At 39.2% G+C, this 20,506-nt stretch overlaps 1 protein-coding gene across 1 annotated transcript in view; it reads right to left on the bottom strand.

Annotated features, from left to right (window-relative positions):
• Nucleotides 1-9,912: 9,912 nt before the first annotated feature.
• brinp1 (bone morphogenetic protein/retinoic acid inducible neural-specific 1) overlaps nt 9,913-20,506 on the bottom strand; it is a 112,670-nt gene continuing 102,076 nt past the window's right edge. Inside the window, exon 8 of the mRNA XM_023419611.2 lies at nt 9,913-16,259. Within this exon, the coding sequence (XP_023275379.1) occupies nt 15,119-16,259 (1,141 nt within the window). The 3' untranslated portion in view covers nt 9,913-15,118. The remainder of the gene's footprint in view (nt 16,260-20,506) is intronic.

Raw genomic sequence — 20,506 nt, 5'->3', positions numbered from 1 at the left:
TAAAGCAATTGCTAAGAACAATGTTTGTGTGGGTTTTAGTAACAGCTGTTTTTTTACCAGTCTAGAAGAAACAATGCGAGTTCAGCATCAAACCTCACTCCATTACTCACCAAAAGCTGTTTCCAGCAGTGGAAAACAAGCCCCTTGTTTTGCTTCTATTTCTATTTCTTCTACTCTAGTTAGCACGCTAACCAGCTAGCTCCAGCCTGTCTTGTCACTTTCCGATACCAAGTCACTGTAGCGTTCAGGCTGCCCTGAGAAAGTAGTGCTGCTCAGAGGACATATTGTAACCTCTTGTGTTGTAAATGCAACAATGGCTGAAGCTCTTGCCAAGACTCGTAAGTAAACAGCTGTTAATGCTAACGTTGGCTATGTAGCAATAGCAAAACTTACAATAGCTCCTTTGATGTTTAAGCATGTCTTTTATCTTTCCCATCTCTGTACTGGGTTGTCAAAGCAAGCCTCACAAAGATCACCAACAAGCAATAAAGATGGAAGGAGTGTTAATATGAAGGTCTCTCACACACACACAGACACACATACAGACACAGTTGTAGACTTTTGGACTTTTACCCCTAGAGAATAATGGATGTTCAAAAGCTTTATCAAAAAGCATAGTATAGTACATGCTGTTTGTACTATGCTTTTTGTACTATACTTTTGTCTTGAAAGAATTAAAGATTATATAAAGATTATAGATTTTTTCTTGCCATATTGTCTTCTTCTAAGTGCCTGAAGGTCATTTGAAGCTCATTAGAACAGTCTCATTTGGGACTGTCCTTTAGTTCTGTGGCTTTGTTAATTTAAAAAAGATACGTCCAAATAGGCATAAGCCGTGATGGTTTTAAGTAAAATGGAGAAGGGCCTCACACTGGTCTTTGCCTAGGGGCCTCCAAATCAGTACAACCACCCCTTTTCACCACAGCAGTGTTGGTGTTGTGGTGATGCTCCAGGTACTGAAAACAGGCAGGATTTGAAACAGCTGCTGCATCATTGGCGCTTTACGGTCACAAAGAAACCAGGCTTCAAAATTCATTGAGCCTCCTAAGCATCATATGCACATCCTCAGAACTTTGAAGCAGTCCTCTAAGACACTGTGTCCTAAGTCTTTCATCTGGGTGATGAACTACAAAATTCCTCCAAGGATTGAACCACAGCCTCAAACTTCAAAACAGATCTTTTAACACACTAAGCCATCTGGTCAAACACTTATGAGCTGTGTGTCTTAGAGCATTTGAGTGTTGGAATTTTAAATTCATACTAAGGACAGAACACACATCTATTAGAAGATGGAGATTCTGACCATACATGTGTGCACACGATCAGCATCAATAGTCCGAGTGGCTGTGACATTTAAACAATGATTAATTGGTATGGAAGGGGCCCCTAACCAATAAAACATCCGATGGCATCCGTTGGTAGCTAGCTAGCTAGCTAATTCACTAAGGAAAGACTTGAAGTCTATGGCTATAATAAAAATTTTTTGTCACATATGTCACTGACATATGTTTGTAGCTATGTATGACTAATGCCAAGGCAGACCCGGCAAGCTCCCTGGAATGGCCCACAGTTTGAGAACCACTGGTCTAGCTAGCTTGAACTCATTTTGATTTTGATTTGGAAAATGGGCTGATGATAGAAAGAAAGTGAAGTGACCTTCCTTTGCCTTTGTAGAATCCACTTAATAAGTCTTCAAGCCATAATTCATTTCCCCTGAGGCAAAATTATGAAACACAGCATGCCAGCAGAGTGTTTCACATTTTCTAATCTTATATTCAATTTACTGTGAAATAACCTTAAATTGGTGCAATTATCAGATGAAAATCTAAAGATTTCTGGGCTGGATTAGGCCTCTAAAATCCTAACAATGCCTCTGATTAGGTTCATGGATTCATGTTGACACCAAACTCTGCGTACCTCAGCAGAAAGTAGTATTCATCAGACCAGGCTTTGTCTTTCCAGTCTTGGTGAGCTTGTTCCCACTGCAGTCTCAGATATGTGTTCTTGGCTGACTGGAGTACAACACAATGTGGTCTTATACTGTTGTAGCACATGCACTTCAAGGTTGGACGTGTTGTGCATTCTGAGAAGCTTCTATGCTCACCACAGCTGTAAAGAGTGTTTGTCTGAGTTACCGTAGCCTTTCTGTCAGCTCCAACCAGTCTGGTCCTTCTCCTCTGACCTCTCTCATCAACAAGGCGTTTCAGTCCACAGAACTGCCGCTTGCCGCTTGCCGCTTGCCGCTTACCGCTTACCGCTTACCGCTTGCTTTTTGTTTTTTCCATCATTCTGAGTAAAAACTCTACAGACTGTTGTCAGTGAAAATCCCTGGAGATCAGCAGTTTCAGAAATACCCAAACCAGCTTGTCTAGCAGCAACAATCATGTGTTTTTAGTGATTAATTTAGATGAAGTAAAATTATTTCACTGCTGATGCTTTTATTTCAACTTTATTCTGATTGTTACACTTTCTCTTTTCTCACTTTTTAGAATTTACCACGTTTAATTCCCTTGCCTTCTTGTTAGACCTTCATTTTAATATAGTGTGAAGCTTGAAACTAGTTAGGACAACCACCAAAGTTGAGTTTTTATGTTAGAAAAACGGTAAAAAAAAAACCCCATTTTTAAGGAGGTTTATTACTTCAGGGTGTAGCCTGTTAAATAGCCCCCCTGTAGTCTGAAAGCCTTCCTGGAGCTGCAAGCCATTCACACTGTGGAGGGGTATGAAATTCTATATATAATATGAATTTCTTGGCTAAAATAAAAATAACTTCACCAGAGGTTTTTAGACATGATAGCACAATTTAAATCATGGCCAACAGGGGACCTCCAACATGTCCCCTGTTGGCTCAGCGATCCCAGCTACACAAGAGCACTTGCATAAGGGTCTGGGAATAGAAGTCTGCCCACTTGATAGATGGATATTTCCCTAGATTCTTAAATTTTATACATTTTGCTCTTAATTGTAGTTTCACCCATTCATTTACTACGGCCACTCATACGTATGGATGATTACATATATATTTCAGACACTGTATTTGTTAATTGGTGTTTTGTCAATTGTAAAAAAAAAAACCCAAATATGCCCAGTCAATTTATTTTGCACATTATTTACATTTTTAATTTTGCTTATGTAAACTTGTCTATTTAGTTATACATTTATATTGGTATTTGGTCTTGGTGTACATGTGTAGCTGCTGAAAAACTGTCAAATTTCTTAAATGTGTCAACATGCAGTGCACAACATAAAAGAGGGTCATTTTGATTCTGATTAGTAACTATGAGACACTGATTGTTTTCTGGCTACATCCTAAAATGAAAGCCTCTACTGAATGTTAGAACGTTCATTCATTCATAGTTACACAGTACAGTTTTGTTTAGGATGAGTAGTGTTGTGGCTGTAGGTCTAATAATGCAGTCCAGTTCAATGTACAAATTTCCTCAGGTCAACAGAAATCTCATTACCAGTCTCAGAGGTTTGTAATATGCTTGTCATATATGATTTAGGAATGTAAAGTTTAGTTCATTCATAGGTTCAGTTACCACCTGCAAGGATGGTCTTAACGGTGGAAGTAGCTCTTAATTGAATTTGGCAGGGAGCTGGTTTAACAGGTGAGATCTTGCTTTAGCAGCATGTTGCTAATGGCAAACGTGTTTGGTGAGCTTGTCTATCACTGAGAGAATGTGCTGGGGGCACCAAAGCAGTAGGTGTGCGTTTTTAGAAAGAGCAGAGATTTTGTTAGGTAAATTGATCATTTAATTTCTCATTAGGTCAATTATTTGTGATTGAAAAACATTAAGAAATATAATTTGTGTGAATGTGAAGAAATCAGTGCCAGTAAAGATGTGAAGATAGAAGGGGGTCACTGAGAAGGTTTTTTGAAAAAAAAAAAAAAAACAAACAAAAAAAACTATGACTTATGTCAAAAAGAAATTAATGATCATCTTCATTCGCAGTGATGAGTTCTGAGGTTTAGCAGGGGGAGCTATCATTTGTAGCTCTCACTCAATTATCATGAATTCATTTACTCAGATTGCAATGTTGCTCGGAAATTCAGAGAGCCTCTAGGCAGAGATACAACTATTTGAACTGCATGAGTGTTGGTGCTGTAAGTGTGGCTCATGTGCGGCACTTCATATTAGAATTCATGTCATAGGGATCAGATGCAGTGGCTGGTGAGACGAAAGTGGCAGAAACATCAGAAACAGTGATATACGTGAAGATCAGATCCAGTGTGATACCATTACAATGGGTCTTTTCATGTACAGAGCAAATCATGTCTATTTAGTGGCAAGAAATCTTACCAAAGGGTTCAGATGCAATATCTATATGAATACCGAATATGCAGATAATAAAATGTAAGGGTTACAACAAAGCCGCTGAAATCCTTTATGATCATCAAAGCTCTTCGTGTTTCCAGTGTTACTGATGCTTTGGTCTGGCTGTGTGTCATCCATGGATTTTTCTAATTATGTGACACTGACATATTGAATTGTAACATATCATATTTGCATTTAATGAGGTAAAAAAAACAACATGAACAATGTGCAAGCTCACAAGAATATGTTATGGACAGTGTAAGCACAATGAGAGTTGGGCAAAGACTGATATTTATGTTCTTTCCACAACCACCCAAAATTTATCCGACCACATTTATTCACTGTAATCAAACTCTGAATGTTCCTTCTGAGCTTTGAATAGAAAAGTTCTTTGAAAGTTCTTGTTAGGGAATTGAAAGGATTGGGCACAGCTCCCATTCTTTGGGAAATAATAACCCTTGTGAGAGCATTTTCACATGTGCAGCAATGTGTTTGAATAAGGATACTTTCTTTTGTGTTCCTCTCTTATAAACAGGAACATGTCAAGGTGCTTGTTCACTGCTCTGTCTTGCCATTGCTTTAGTTTTGCAAATGCAAAATCGGTGTCTGGCTGTGAGGATATTTTCATTCTTTCCCTGCTCAACTGAAAATTTCTGTAGTTCATCTGTGAACTCAAATGTGAAAGAGGATTTTGGAAAACACCTCTCCGTGCTGCACTATGCATCCCACTGTATGTTAAGGTAAACAATCAGGGGATGTGACTTAGGATAACTGAAACCTTGGATAGCTTATTCTATGACAACAGTCAGATTACGGTGCAGTGCTCGTGTGCAAAGTGGCTTGTCTACACATCTTGACATTTTTCTTTCAGCTTACATACCAGGGTCTTCAATCTTAACGGTCTTGGATGCTGAAGACGGGCTGCAGAGGAGGCATAGCGTGGCGAAAAGCATCAACTTCCCTTTCCAACTTGAACCCCTCCTTCCAACCTTACCACCCACAAGAGTAGAGTAGCACCCTAAAGTGACCACATTCCTCAGAAATGGCAGGACATTTGAAACACTGTGTGTGATCCCACCTACAGTGAGAAGAAAAAGGTCATGCAGACCGCTGAGCCACAGCAACAGTATGGCATAGATAAGACATCAAACACATACCAGGCCTGTTCATGTACTTGCTCCCACTTAGACATATGGACGCACCAAACACAAATGACGAGGTGTACACAGATTGGGGAAGACTGGGTTACATGTTACCGGGCAAGAACATCTGGTGTGCCACTGTAACATGGCTGTAACATGAAAGAGAAGGACAAGACATATATATCTATATAGATATATATGACAGCCAAGGAAATTTTGATGTTTTTATATTTTTTATGTAATGTAGCTATTTGAACAGATGCTTGGCTTTCTATTGTGTTCAAATCAAATTATCATAAAAGCTTTTCCTCAGTTTCTATGCAAAAACTTCTAAAAGTTCAAATCATAGCTTGAGATGACAGAACCATTTTCTTTGAAAAGAGGAACTCTGGGTAACTAAACAGTCAGTCATGCCCATCAAATCAAGTTTTACCCTTGAAAATCATTATGTTCATTCCTCCTTCATTCCAGAAGGTAATGTTTTTAAAAACCTTCCATTTACCTACAAAAATGTTTGCAGTGCATACGTACAGAAAACAAAGCCAATCTCAGTGTACCCAGCACATGACGTGATAATATAGCGTAACAATAATTAACAAAATTTTGTATTTATATCCTGGTAGATATAAAGCTGTTAAAATATAGGCTATATACACTCATTCGGCACTTTATTAGGAACATCTTTATGCCTACTTATTCATGAAATTATCCAATTATTGAACCATGTGGAAGCAGTGCAATTAAATGCATAACATCATGCAGACACAGGTCAGGAGTCTCAGTCAATGTTCACATCAAACATCAGAATATGGAAGAACTGTGATCTCCATGACTCTGACTGTAGCATGATCGTTGGTGCCAGACAGGCTGGTTTAAGTATTTCTGAAACTGCTGATCTCCTGGGATTTTCCCTGACAACAGAAAACAGGCTCTAGAGTTCACTCCGAATGGTGTGAAAAACAAGTCAGCAGCTCTGACTTGATTTTCAAGTGAGCGGCAGTTCTGTGGACGGAAACGTCTCATTGATGAGAGAGGTCAGAGGAGAACGGGCAAACTGGTTAAAGCTGACAGAAAGGCGACGGTAATTCAGATTACCACTCTTTACAACTGCGGTGAGCAGCGAAGCTTCTCAGAATGCACAACACGTCGAACCTTGAGGCGGATGGGCTACAACTGCAGAAAATCACCACGTCAGGTTCCACTCCTATCAGCCGAGAACAGAAATATGAGGCCGCAGTGGGAACAGGCAAAACTGGACAGGTGAAGACTGGAAACGCGTAGCCTGGCTTGATGAATCTGGATTTCTGCTCGGGAGCGCAGATGGTAAGGTCCGAATTTGGCATCAACAGCATGAATCCTCGGACCAAAATGTCTTGTGTCAACCATCCAGGCTGGTGGTGGTGGTGGATCTGAATCCAATGGAAGACCTTTGGGATGTGGTAGAATGAGAGACTCTCAGCATGAATGTTCAGCTGACGGATCTGTGAAAATTATGTCATATAACAAATTGCAAAATAAATATATAAAGATAATAAATAAATATATGTCTAAGTGCCTTCTGAGTGTTTCATTGACACATTTTACAGTACTTACTTACTTACTTATTTTGAGCAGCTGACATGCAGAACTCCAAAATCTGTCCCCCAGTGTATCTGACAAAATATGGAATATCTGTGCAGGGAGGGGTAGTTAGCAGCTAGGGTTAACATAAGATGTTTGTTTTTGTTATCACCATTCGCTTTGAAGCGCTGTAGCCTTATAGAAAATCGTCCACATGCAGTGGTGGATGGAAAAAAATGTAGACTCCTGCTACTTTCTAATCATTCCATGTGTAAATACCTTCTTGTCACTGAATGAACAGAAATGGAAGATAACTATTCATCGCAAACTTTAAGAAAAGGAAATATCAAAATGTAGGGCATATGATATAGCTGCATATCAAGTAGAATACACTGCTGGAGCTAGCAATGTTAGCATGCTAATTATGCTAGACTGCAAAAAAAAGGTTTTATTCTTTCAACCACTTTCTCTCTTTTAAACGACAAACTTCCCATGTACAACAGTTTTTGTCTGTGTAATGGGAGAATAAACAATTTTTTTTATGCAGCAAAAAAATGAAATGAAAATATGCCCAATTTCATAGCATCATGTGAATCCTTTGTGAACTCTAATAACTGCGTAATAGCAGCGCAAAGAGTGTTTTTCAATAGTGCATATGATATCATTGGCTCTCAGTGTGAGGAGACTGTCGTCTTTTACGTAATCTCTGTCTTGGCATTTAATTTGTTAAAAAAACACCTCAAGGCAGCATACTGTAACTTTGGTAGTAAGTTTGTTATAATATACACACATTTTAATATGCAAAGCTATAATACCATATAATAGTATTGTGCATATAATGCTGGTACACATTATAACAAATCAGGCAGATTAAAAAAAATGTGCCGTGTGGTGACAGAATTACTACTTGCCTGTTCACCACTGACAAAGTTGTTATAATTTATATCAATAATCATTGCTAGAATTGTAATAATCATTGTGAATGTGTGCAGTAGGGGGCACTGCTGCTATTACCGAACAAGAATGTTCAAAAACCTCGGCTATCATCACTTTGTCTTTTGCTTTGGCATTGTAAAAGTGATTTGTCTAAACCAGGGGTCAGATTTGGTAAGGTGAAAATGTGTGGGGGCCGACCATTCAGCCTGACATTCTTTGAACCATTAACATTAAATACAAATTAACTATTTTATGAAATTTTTATTGCAAATGGCATACTTCATTTTTTTTTTCATTTTCAAGTTTTTGCCAAAATCACTCTGCCTTTCATATTTGAAGACCACATAAAATGAAGAAAAAGCCTGTCTGGAAAAAAAACTTTTGGGAAGATGAAACATATCTAGGTTCATTTGAAACATTACATATTGTTCACTATTAAATGCTCACTGTAAACTTCTAAATTTAAAACAGTGGTACGTGCATATTCAAAACTGTGGTCTTGATCATCACAAAAAAATCAATTCACTGAGATTTTAGAATTTATTCACCTCAGAGGACTAAACACATATCTTGCCTGCACTAATGTGAAGGGTGATACTGAGATCTCCACTGCAGTATGTAGGCCTAGTCCAGGTCTGGCTCAAAAACAGTGGTTTTGATGCGCAAGACGTCACGCAGGTGAGAGTCACTTAGTCTCGTCCTCACGCGGCTCTTGTTAATGTTCATAACCGAGAATGTCTTCTCGCACAAGTATGTCGAGCCAAACAAGCTCAGCATTTTCTTAGCAAATGTTTGAATCTCTAGTAGAAGTTGACAAGAGGGAGCTGTTGGTGCCGACTGCTTCGTAATTCAGTAGAATAATACTCCGATTTCCACTTGTCCTGGAAGCGGCGGCCCTCGCTGTCAACTTTTCTTTTTTTAGTTACAGTCACCATGTCAGAAATGGGCTGAAAGGATCACACAAGGGTCACGGCGGCGAGAGTGCGGCCACAGGTCTACTATCTTCTGGTGAAATGTAAAATAGCTTTTTTTGTACGCGTGTATTTTATACTGTGGTCAACAGTGCTGGCGAGCCGCATATTATTGATTTTATGACAGAGGCTGCGGGCCGGTGAAAATTTGAACACGGGCCACAATTGGCCCCCGGGCCAGACTTTGGACATGCCTGGTCTAAACACACCCAGTATTAACACGTAAGTATTGTGTTGATGTGGTTTCAACAATGACACTTCCATTAAAAGAACTTAGATGTTTTTAATGATGCCATCAACACTTAAAATGTATGTACCACTGGATCTTTGTTTGTACAATATATGTCATGTGTATTTATTTTTCATAAAATGGCCGCCAAAAATAATGCAACAACAGCTCAGTGTTCTGAATTCCATCCACACAGCCCATGGTGTTGCAAGTGTCAGGAAATGGCTTACAAATCGCTCACATTTCACCATGGGCCCATAGTTTGGATGTATACACATTGGACTTCTGCTCTGATGCTGGTGGCCAGCGCTGCTTTTAGCCACTTGAGTACAAAGACAAAAACAGGAAATGATGAAGTGGATGAAAGGATGGACAGAACTATTAGGTCTGTATGATACCAAATCTGGTGGTGATAAATGCCCCTGACTTACTTGGTTTGAATCCTTGAGCCCGAGCATTAGTTCTTTCCTTGCAGGCAGCAAACAATAAAATGTGAAGTCACAAAAAGAACTGGTTGGCCAGAGGAAGAAATCTTTGTTATCAGCAAACATCAGAGACAGGATAATGCTCATGGTGAGAATCTCCTATAGAACCACAGACTCTCGTTAAGAGAAGGTATTTTGTCATACATTGACCAGGACACTAAAATTAGTTCGCTCTTAGGATTTGTCTACACAGAGTATGTACTGCTTTGTTGTGTGCTACATACTCTTGTAGTTCCTATAAAAGGGAAATGGTACAAACAAGCCTTGCTCTTCTTATTAAATATAGCCTTTTAATGAGAAATAGATTATAATATGAAACATTCATTTGAAATAAGCTGATATAATGATCCCAACAGAACAGCAAAAAAGTACATAGGCAAGGTATTAGGTGTAAAAATCTTCAGACATAGTAATGGATACATGTAAGCAACACTGTGGTAGCATAATGCCATACGAGTAAATGTGCTTGTTTTATGGACCTTGCAAGTGGCTCAAAACTAAATTGTAATGTACAGTATGTTTTGACAATATAAAAACAGTCATAAATTGTCATGAATCTAATTAGATACATAAGACATGGGTGCCCTGTACTTTGTGCTAGTGTACTCAAATAGAGGGCTTTTTTTTGAAGTAGTCTTTGTATTCCCTTTCAATACTGTTATATTTTTATAATATCGTTACTGTAGCAGAGCATTGTTACTGTAACAGAGTTAATATTTACAGATATATTGTACAACAGGGGACAAAAAAATAGCCACCATAACTTCAAGTCATCCTTTGTCTCTGTCTGGTGGTTGCATTCCCCACATGCACAAACCTCCTTGAAGCTTAGTCCTCAGGAGGAGATGAAAAGTGTGTTTTTGATCATGTATGGTCTTCAATTCTGAAGCGAATTCAGTGTCACTCTTCTGTGTAACATCTAAATGTTTTCTCCAGCTCTAAACATGTTAAAGGGATAGATAACAGGCACTTAATAATAATAATATTAATAATGAAAATAATAATACTAATAATACTAATAATACTAATAAGGTAACAATTCATTTGGATACTCCAATGTTGATGCTGAACAATCAATTCTCGTATTTACTGCATCTCTATTGATTACAGGATTGTGGCCATCTAGGTTTAGCACCAGTATGTCAGAATTAGCTCTACATCAGCTTAAGCAAATCCATTATGAGATACTGTCATGGCATGCAAATGTTAGCAATGGATGCTAACATATCTGCAAAACTGTAAAAGCACTACAATATTAGCACGAGCAAGCAAATAAGCTCAAAACTGAGCCTGACAAACTTCATCAATACCACGGATCTTTGAAACGGCTGCCCTCTAGAGAAGTTGGCGTTTGCCTCGGCAGCAGCAGGATGCGACTCTGCGGCCACAGCTGCCTTCTACACCCCAAGAGATGCACTAGTCACGATACAGTACATTCAAATTCAATCCACCCGTCCGGGCGCCCCTCTTTCCTCGCTGCTGCTGTTTACTTCAGGCCAGCGCTGTCATCCTTTCGCACACAATATCATACCAGTGATGACTGCTCACTCTTTGAAAAGCAGCTTCAGAGGTATTGAGCTATTAATCTGACAAAGATAAAGACTGATGAAAACTGTGTACGGTGAGATCAATTTAATAACATAGAGCTGAGCCTGACAAGCTGAGCCTTAGTCATCCTAAACTGGCCACCACATATGCAGTAACATACAATGGAAATCAAGACAATTGAATCACCTGAAATCCATTAGATTTTGGAGTGATACATTATTGTTACATAATAAATAAGTGACTAAGTTGTTATTTATAAAGCACCTCTCAAGTGTTAAAAGACTGACAACAGTAAAATAAACTATAAGGACAATCATTGTCACACAAAGCCAGACATGATTCCGTTTGCCTACACCATGTCCAGAATGCACATCGAGAGACAACTATTAAAGTTGTGATTGCGGATGTAGTGAATTTTTTCTACTCTTTATTATACTGCAGATTTAACGCTAAATGGATAAAATTGCAATTTCACTCATCGATCTACACTCAATAACCCATAATCACAAAAATCTGTCTGTTTGTAAGTCGGTTCTTTACAAAAGTATTCAGACCCATGATTCTGTACTTTGTGGAAGCCCCTGTGGTAGCAATTAACAGCTTCCAGTCTCTACAAGCTTTGCACACCTAGATTTGAGCAGTTTATCCCATTCTTCCCGGCAGATCCTCTTAAGTGCCATCAGACTGGATGGGACGCATCTGAACTGCCATCTTCAGGTCTCCAAACAGATTTTCTATGAAGCTTAAGTCTGGGGCTTTGGTTTGGCCTCTCACTGACAGTCAGAGAATTGTCCTGAAGCCACTCCAGTGTTGTCTTGGCTGTATGCTTAGTTGTGCTGACAGCTGAACTGTCACCTCACCTGTACACTACACCACATTTTCTTCAAGGACCTCACTGTATTTGGCTGTATTCATCCTTCTGACCTGGCTTCCCTGTCCCTGCCACTGTCTGGAGGATGGTATGAGCCAGATGATGAGCAGTGCCTGGTCTTCACCAGACATGGTACTTGGATTTCAGACCAAAAACTTTTGTTTCATCACATAGGGTGTCATAAGCCTTTTACTCAAAGAAGCTTCCATGTAGCAACTCTACAATAAAGGCCTGATTGTGAGTTGGACATCCTTCAGGCAGGTTCTACAGAGGAGATGCTCTGTTAGAGTGACCTTTGGGTTCTTGGTCACCTCCCTTGACCAAGGTCCTTCTTGCCCTGTTATTCAGTTTAGCTGGGGGAGCAACTCTAGGAAGAGTCCTGGTGGTTCCAATCCTCTTCCATTTCACAATTACTGAGGCCACTGTGCTCCTGGGAACGCTCAGAACTTGCCTCACCACTGTTTTATCAAGAAGATCTACTGAGAATTCCTTGGAGTTCATGGTTTGTGTCCTGACACGCAGTGCGAATTGTGGGACCCTGTGTGTGGCTTTCTTAACTATTTCCAACTCAATTTGCCACAGGTGGACTCCAATCAAGTCCTAAACACATCTCAAGCATAGTGAACAAGATGCACCTGATGATTTGCTGTTCCACAGCAAAAAGTCTCAATACTTTATAAGTGAGAGATTTCTGTTTTTAGCTTTAAATCGATTCACAAAAATGTGTAAAAGCATATTTTGACTTTGGGTTATTGAGTGTAGACTGATCAGCAGAAATGGCAATTTTATCCATTTAAAATTAAATCTATGACACAATAAAGTGTGCAAAAAGTGAAGGGGTCTGAATACTTAACTAAGCCACTGTATGTCCCTAAAGTTTTGTTCCAGAGCTGCTGCAATTTGTTGTTTCAATTGTTGCCCCAACTTTGGCCACTGTATTCAAGAGGTGTTGAATCCTTTGAGGAATTCCAAAGCTGGTTTCCAGTTTCGTTGTTGCCCCCCCTCCCACAAACACACACATTTATGTCACAGCCCACAATTGTTATCCTGAGATATATTACATATCTCTGTTTACAGCTAACCCTGCAAGTAATCTTATCACAATGTAAGACAGCAATTACTTAAAAGTACACAAAAATTAAACAAACAATACCAAAGCAACCGAACTATAGCAACATCGAGAGACCAACAGACACAAAGAAAACAAGAAGAAAAACTGGAAAAGTATGAGTTTTTAGATGTCATTCTAAAAGCTTGCAACCGGGCTGGCAGCTTTTACACTGGGATGGTGTTTGAGTGACATGGCGGAAAATATTAAGTCGCCTCTTTTTTTCTTCTTTTTTTTTCTTTTTCTTTTTTAAACCCATGTATGGCTGAGACAGTTAAGTTGTACAACATGGGGGACCTTGCCTTTCTTGTTAATGAACATGCAAGTAATGGACTGGACCTACAAAAAGTAATCGGTAATATCAATGTTTCAGCATCGGATTACCCAAATAAAGAGTGACCAAAAATAGACACTGTAGGTAGTGTTTCATATTTAACTTTGATGATTGAGGGTCTTAAACAAGTTGCAGCTGTGTTGGTGTTTCCAGCAACATGCAAACAAAAAGTTAAAATTTCATATCTGGAAAGAAAAACAGACATTTTTACATGTGGGCATAAAAGCTTACAGATTACTCACTGCCAAAAAGGTATTTTAAGCTTTAATATAACCATTTCTTCTTCTTCTTTTTTTTTTTTTTTTTCCTGTGACACAACATCGAAATTCAATGGCTTTCAACACAATTCGTATCCAACATAAATATGCCCTCTCTTGTCATCTGCCTTTTTGCTGTGTTCTTATCTGAAATCAACTGAGAGAATAAAACAAAAAAACACACAAATGGGACAATTCTTTTCCATGTTATGAAGTAAGTTCTAAGTGAAACAGGGATGAACTTTATGTCTTACTTATGTCTACCTCAGGGAAGTGTATGGCTTTAAGTTGTCTTGCAAATGTGCCCGAACGATGAATGTTTACATTTTGCTCTTGGTGCTGAAAAGCTCCACAAATCAGCAGTCACAACATGTACATTTTGCAAAGCTGTACAAAATAGCATTGATTGTTAAATCTTCAGACCACAATATTGCACTCACGCACCAGGAGGTACTGCCTTGTGAAAAACACAGCTTGAATTTCAAACACGGGAAGAAGCGCTCCAAATGCAAGATTCAGCTTAGACTGGAGTCAATCTCAAATGACACATTCATTTAACGAACAGCAATAAGCATCAAGCCAAAAAAAGGTATGTGCACACTTGCACACTCACATACACACACATTCACTCACATATATATGTATATATAAACAGCTGGCTTTTGTTATTTGACATGACTATCCATTACTGCCCTGCTGTGTGCCTTATGTTTCAGAACAATGACAGAGTGCCTCATAACTCACAAAGAGCAATGCAGATTCACTGTGGGTTTGAAATGTAATAAAGAGTCTATAAGTAATGTGTTGACTACTTATTCTCTAGGGCTATTTAATCCTTACAATGTATAAACATCTTTAATATTAAACTGTCCATTATGTCTGAAATATTTTGCACATTAGCTGAAATAAAAGGATATCTGGTCTGCCCTTGTGTTATGTCATTATTCCTTTAAAAATGTTTTTTTCTCAGTAAAGAATGGCAGTTTCAGATATAACCTTTGATCCCTCAGAGTAAAATCAAGGCCTCTTTTTCACCAGTACATAGATTTAATATTTCTTTTTTTTTTCTTTCTCTCTCTTTTAAGTTCTTTAAGGGAATGACAGACATGCTGGGACAAATATGATACAGTCCTTATAGTGGTTCCATTAATCTTCGTTATCCGCCTGAAATGCTTTTCATCACTGCCTTTTTCCTTTTTCTCTTTAAGAATTCTGCTTACAAAGTTAATATTACATCAAAAGGCAGAAAAGGTCCAAAAATGAAAAAGAGAAAACAAAATTAAGATTAATATCCCCTTATAGTTCATTTGTTGGGTTGTTTGTGTTTAGTTTGCTCTCTTGTTTTAATGTTATTATGTTCAGCAGAGTTTAGCAGTCAGGTGATCTGATTGTTTTAGTATCTCTGTGCTGTACATGTCCAAGGCATGATTAACTCGAATCATTTCGCTGTTGTTGAGCTTGAGCCTATGCTTTAGCATACAAGAGAAGAGGTCCAGCTGGGGTTTGCCAGGTGCAGATGGAGGGGCTAGGCGGTTAATCCGATCCCTAATGTCCAGTAGCAGGAGCATAACAGATGAGGATGAGTAGAACTGAGTTCCTTGAGTGTACGACTGGTTAACCTGCTGCACAGCACTACGGAGCAGGTCGGCATTAAAGCGCAGGCTGTAGCCGAACACTTGGATATCAGATATTTTTATATAGATCTGGCGCTTGTTAGGGTCTGCAAGGTCCACTGGGCCCTGTCCTGTGTCATTGCGTAGGCCGGTCGGGATCTTAGCACGGCTACGCAGGTAGATGTGCACGGTCTCGAAGAAGGTCTTCCACCGGTTGCCAAGCAGGAGAGTCCAGTTGAAGCACTGGGAGTTCTGCAGTCGTACTTTTTCCCAGCGTGGGTAACCATGTTCACCAAAGGGCATGCTCCAACCTTCTGAGTGACTACCACTGAATGGGTTGACGTAAACAAAAAACATGGGGTCGATACTGCTGTTTCGCATCTGGCAGATCTTCATTGATAGACCGATAATCATGTGAAGGTAGTCCATCCGGTTTTTGTTACTTTTGAGAGTCAGGGACATGCGCTTACGCCATCGAGGGTCAAAGAATGTCTCTAGGCGGATCTCATTACTGATGAAAGTAGTATGAATGTACAGTCGGGAATCCATTTTCTGTAACAGGTATTTGAGTTCCAGGTCCTGAAAGTCCAGATCAGTTTCAAAGCTGATGAACTGCTCACTACGTTCTGAGTCCACATTCTGGGGCTCACAGCGACCACGGTACAACTTGTAGCCCTTGTTGCAGGAGCCGCATTGTGAGATGTTGGCGAGGCTGCACATGGCACAGCTGTTGTTGCCACCTATGACACAAGGGATGGGTCGTTGGCACAGGGTGACACCTGTGTGGCACACGCATGTCCTTTGGCTCTCCAGGAAGGTTCCCCAGAACCCATTCTCATTGCAGTAGAGGAAGGACTGAACCCTGTTGAGCCACTGCATCACAGACCTACAAAGAGAGAAGGAAAAAAAATGGATAGAGGCATTAACAGTGGTCAGATGGAAAGCACCAATGCTGGCAAATCTTCCACAGCATACCATGGTTTTTGTTCATTTTTTTTCCCAGAAGACCTTTGGTTTTCATTCATCTCTGTAAAAATGCATTGTTGAACTGTGTTTTAATTTTGTGTAAATGCACTTGAATAAAATGTTGAAAAACATTTGACCCTTTCCACTGTTATACCACTCAATGGTACAGTAGCATACAGTAACTGACAAAAATAAACCTTTAATGAAGTTAACTGGGGTAGATTACTGTAATGTACCTATGTCAAGTAAGATAAAGTGTGTGCAAGTTGACTTAACCAAATTGCTTCAAAGTATAAAAACATATTAAAATGTTAAAGATCAATGAAATACAGTGCTTTGTTAAATTGTGGCATTAATGTATATATAAAAAAACATTTAGTCTAGATAGTGAATAGGATGATTTCTTCCCTTCAAGAAGGAGGAGTTGGGTTATTTCACACGAGTGGAAGACATTATTTGCTATTCTTATCTTGTCTCTTTATTTCCCCTAAGGCATCTTCTCTTGTCATCTTGACAGTCCTGGAACTTCTTTTCTGAGTATAGGAGGTTAATTCTGAATCCTGATTTTTGAGAGAGGAGAGCTAGTCAAGGTTAGCTTGACATGTTAATGAACCTAAGCATTAACTATGATGGATGACATTGCATTCTCAGCAGGCCAGCAAGCCCCCAAGCTATACCCAAAATGAGCCCAGAACAGATCACCTATAGAGGACAATGGAAGCACAGAGATGGATCCTGATAACTCTGCCTTCATACTGATGGGATAAAGTGACGGTGTGATATGATTTTCATGATCCCATATTCCCACACCTTTTCCCAAATATTAAGGCTTTTGAGGTCTGCATTTTCAGCGGTAACTGAATGGCCCGAAATCAATTCAGTGCAGCCTGTAGATTGTTGTCTTGTTAATTTCAAGGACTGCATGTAACAACAATAGCTTCTCAGTTGTGATTGGCCTTTCTGGTATGGCAGGCAAGAACTGTTTTACATTTCTTTAAAAATAATTCAATAGTTGTGTTTTAATAAATACTCAACTTTCTGCATGCAAAGTAACCCAACATAGATGTAGTGTTTCATCTACCTTTCACAATTCAGGGCTGTATAAGTCAGTGACATTTTTGTTAATAGTTAACACCAAGTTATCTGAAATGCTGTTAAACTGTTAAATGAAGGAAACTGAATCAATGCTGTGAAACTGCAGAATTTAAATTATGCACTCTTTGTGAGGTTAAAGCGCTTTGGAGGGGTTTGAAATGTATACCAATAAGTCATCAGCATAACATGATATTTTGTACTTTCTGGAGGGACATTGCACAACCTGAGATTGCAAGTTGCTCAATGATATGCATTAATTGGAGAGGGGAAAGGGGACAATCGTCTCAACATGGTAACGTGACTAGAACTGATGCCCTTAAGCTATACTGAAGAATGAGGATGGGAATAGAGTAATTCCATTTAAACAAACAAATATAGGAACGAATCAAAACTTTGACAAGTACATAACAACTCATCTAAGCTGATTGACTGTAGCTATGAGTTGCGCTGCAATAGGATATATATATATATATATATATATATATATATATATATCTACTGTATATATAGATATGATATGTGTCTTGGTGTAAACTGGTCGTTATCATCAACCTGTGGGCTCACTTGCCTGTAAAAACATTTACTGAATCAGAGACACACTTGCATGATTCATTGTTGGGTCAAAACCAACATATCAATTGCCATATTATATATATATATATATAAGTAGATATAATTAGAATAAAAGAGATTTAATCACTAAAGTCTGGGAAAGAAATGGATACTTAGTGCTGCATATTATGTGCAGCCTGAATAATTTCCTGTACAGTGATAGGTTTTTCCAGGAACTTCTTTCAATGTTTGGAACTTCAGAAAAGGAAAAAAAAAAGATGAAGCCTTGGTAATATTCCAAAGAACATAACTTTATATATGAAGATTTAAAGGTGTTATTTATCTTCTATATATGAAGTGTAATGTCTCTAATTAATCTACTTCTAAGCATTTCTTAATTTAGTATGCTTGAATTTTGCCAACTGTCATTAGCAAAATTTTTGTTTTGCATAAGTCACAAGGTTAGTTTTCTCCATGGACAAAAGCAGACTGGAGAGGAACGCTTGTCTTTATATGGAATCTGATGAAGGAGAAACAGAACAGATGATGCTGATCTCGTTTCTATATTTTGTCAGACTTTAAGTTTGAATTTTCTTTTTCTCTGTGCAGTTTCTTGATTAAAGTGCTGTATAATAGAGGATGTCTGTGAACACATGCTTTGAGTGTCTTTAGATTGTTGTTTTTAGATTTGCATTGTGAAAGTGGCTTTTTTTCTCTCTTGCTCTGCAAATATTTAGTGTGATAGAAAGTGCCACATCTTGGTTGTGTACTAAGGTTTTTTTTGTCGTGATATTTGTTTGCAACATGGCATTACAGACTCTGAGAAAGCCTGAAAGCCTCTAACTCATGCCAAAAACATGAGAGCTGGCAGCCCTTAAATATAAACTACCCTCAGATGTGCATTTTTTCATGTATTTTGTTGTATTCGTGTGGAGCTGCTATTTCTTGAGCTTGTTTGCTTATGTGCACTAGTGTGCTGCTATCTACTTTTGGCTCTTCCTGAGAGATGAAATGTCTTAATCTCCTGGTGCAGGCAGTGTATTTGTGATTTTATATCACTTTCCACTGCAGTGTTGCAGTTTGGCCCAGAGTGTCTTCAGAGAGATGGATGTATCATGTTATCTTCCTCCAGTTTGCTGTCCACTCCAGCATAAATATAAAAAGGAGCTACCAAGTACAGACATGCCAATACATTGGGTTTACTATATACCGTGGTGAAACATTTGAATGGTAACACTGCCAAGAATATCTGTTAGCGTCATTATTATTTTCAGGGGGCACCGTGAGCACACCGCAGAACTCCTACCTTCTTTTGCAGTTTTGTTTTAATTAGCCATAAGGGAGGCAGAGCAGCAACCATCCTCCATGACTGTCTAGCTTTGAGCTCTATAGGTACTCTTGCCATTACTTGCTAGGCTTACATTAGCTAGTTAGTCTGCTGCTAGTTTTGTAATATTCAGTGAGAGAGTGAGCATGCATTTTACATACAGTAACTGGAAAAAAGGAAACTTTCTGCCTCAAGGTTGCGCAGACTATGTTCTTCCTCACAGGTGTGCTACACATGCCTGTGTTGGCAAAATATACCCATTTGACTTTTTGATTCTTTAACAGCGATTCTTTAACAGCACCTAAAAGAAAATCAGTGTGTATTGTGATGGCACATGCCCTGCCAGTGTGTGAGTGTGTGTCTGTGTGCATGTGAAGCCCAGTCAGCTCTGGAGCACCTGGACCCAGTGCGCCACAGGACATGAAAAGACCCAGCCCTCAGCAAAAAAAGAGATGTTTCCTTGTGCATTAAAACCTGTCACATGTGTCAGTTTACTGGAGAGCTGAATCAGAGCATTAAGCCAGCTCTACTGCAGCCTGTTCCCGCTGTAAGTGAACCACTTGAACATCTTATTGTAGACTGTGTGGCTCTAAATCTGGCTGTAAATATCTTCTTATGGAGGTTACAAGATATCCAGCTGCTTATCCACTGCGGTCAATAACAACTAAAGCTGTTGTCAAGGTGCTGTCTGAACTCATTTCAGCGTTTGGCATCCCGAAATTCATCACGTTTTCTAACGTTTGGCCAGGTGTTAAAGCTTTTATGCATAAACCATAACCAGACCGCTCACCAGCCTGTCTGTGTGGGCGCAAGTGTGTGTGTGTGTGTTTTCTTCCTTTTGTTGGTGTCAGAGGAGCCTGATTGCGAGGCCCACTCAGATCTGGTGCACCTGGGCCTAGTTCTCCCCTAAGGCCCTGCCTTCAGCGTGGCTCTTGCTCGGCCATGCCCGCGACCCCATTCTGTTTTGTTTGGCCTTTGGTTTATTTCTACACCTTACAACACCTCTCACTACATTGTTCACACACACATTCACATTTATACCGCTGATGTTACCAACGCATACACCTCACATTCCAAACTATTTTGTTTATTTATTTTTTTGTCACGGCCCACAGGCTAGTTACGACAGGGTGCACTGCACATAAAATCTAATAGACACAGACAAATTTTTAATAATTTGTAGTCAACTGTCA

The sequence above is a fragment of the Seriola lalandi genome, unplaced genomic scaffold (genome assembly GCF_002814215.2).
Source record: "Seriola lalandi dorsalis isolate HSWRI2012SDOR001 ecotype SW California unplaced genomic scaffold, Sedor1 jcf7180002054606, whole genome shotgun sequence".
NCBI classification, from domain to species: domain Eukaryota; kingdom Metazoa; phylum Chordata; class Actinopteri; order Carangiformes; family Carangidae; genus Seriola; species Seriola lalandi.
The sequence above is the reverse complement of the archived record's forward strand: the minus strand, read 5'-3'. Positions and strand labels throughout refer to the sequence as shown.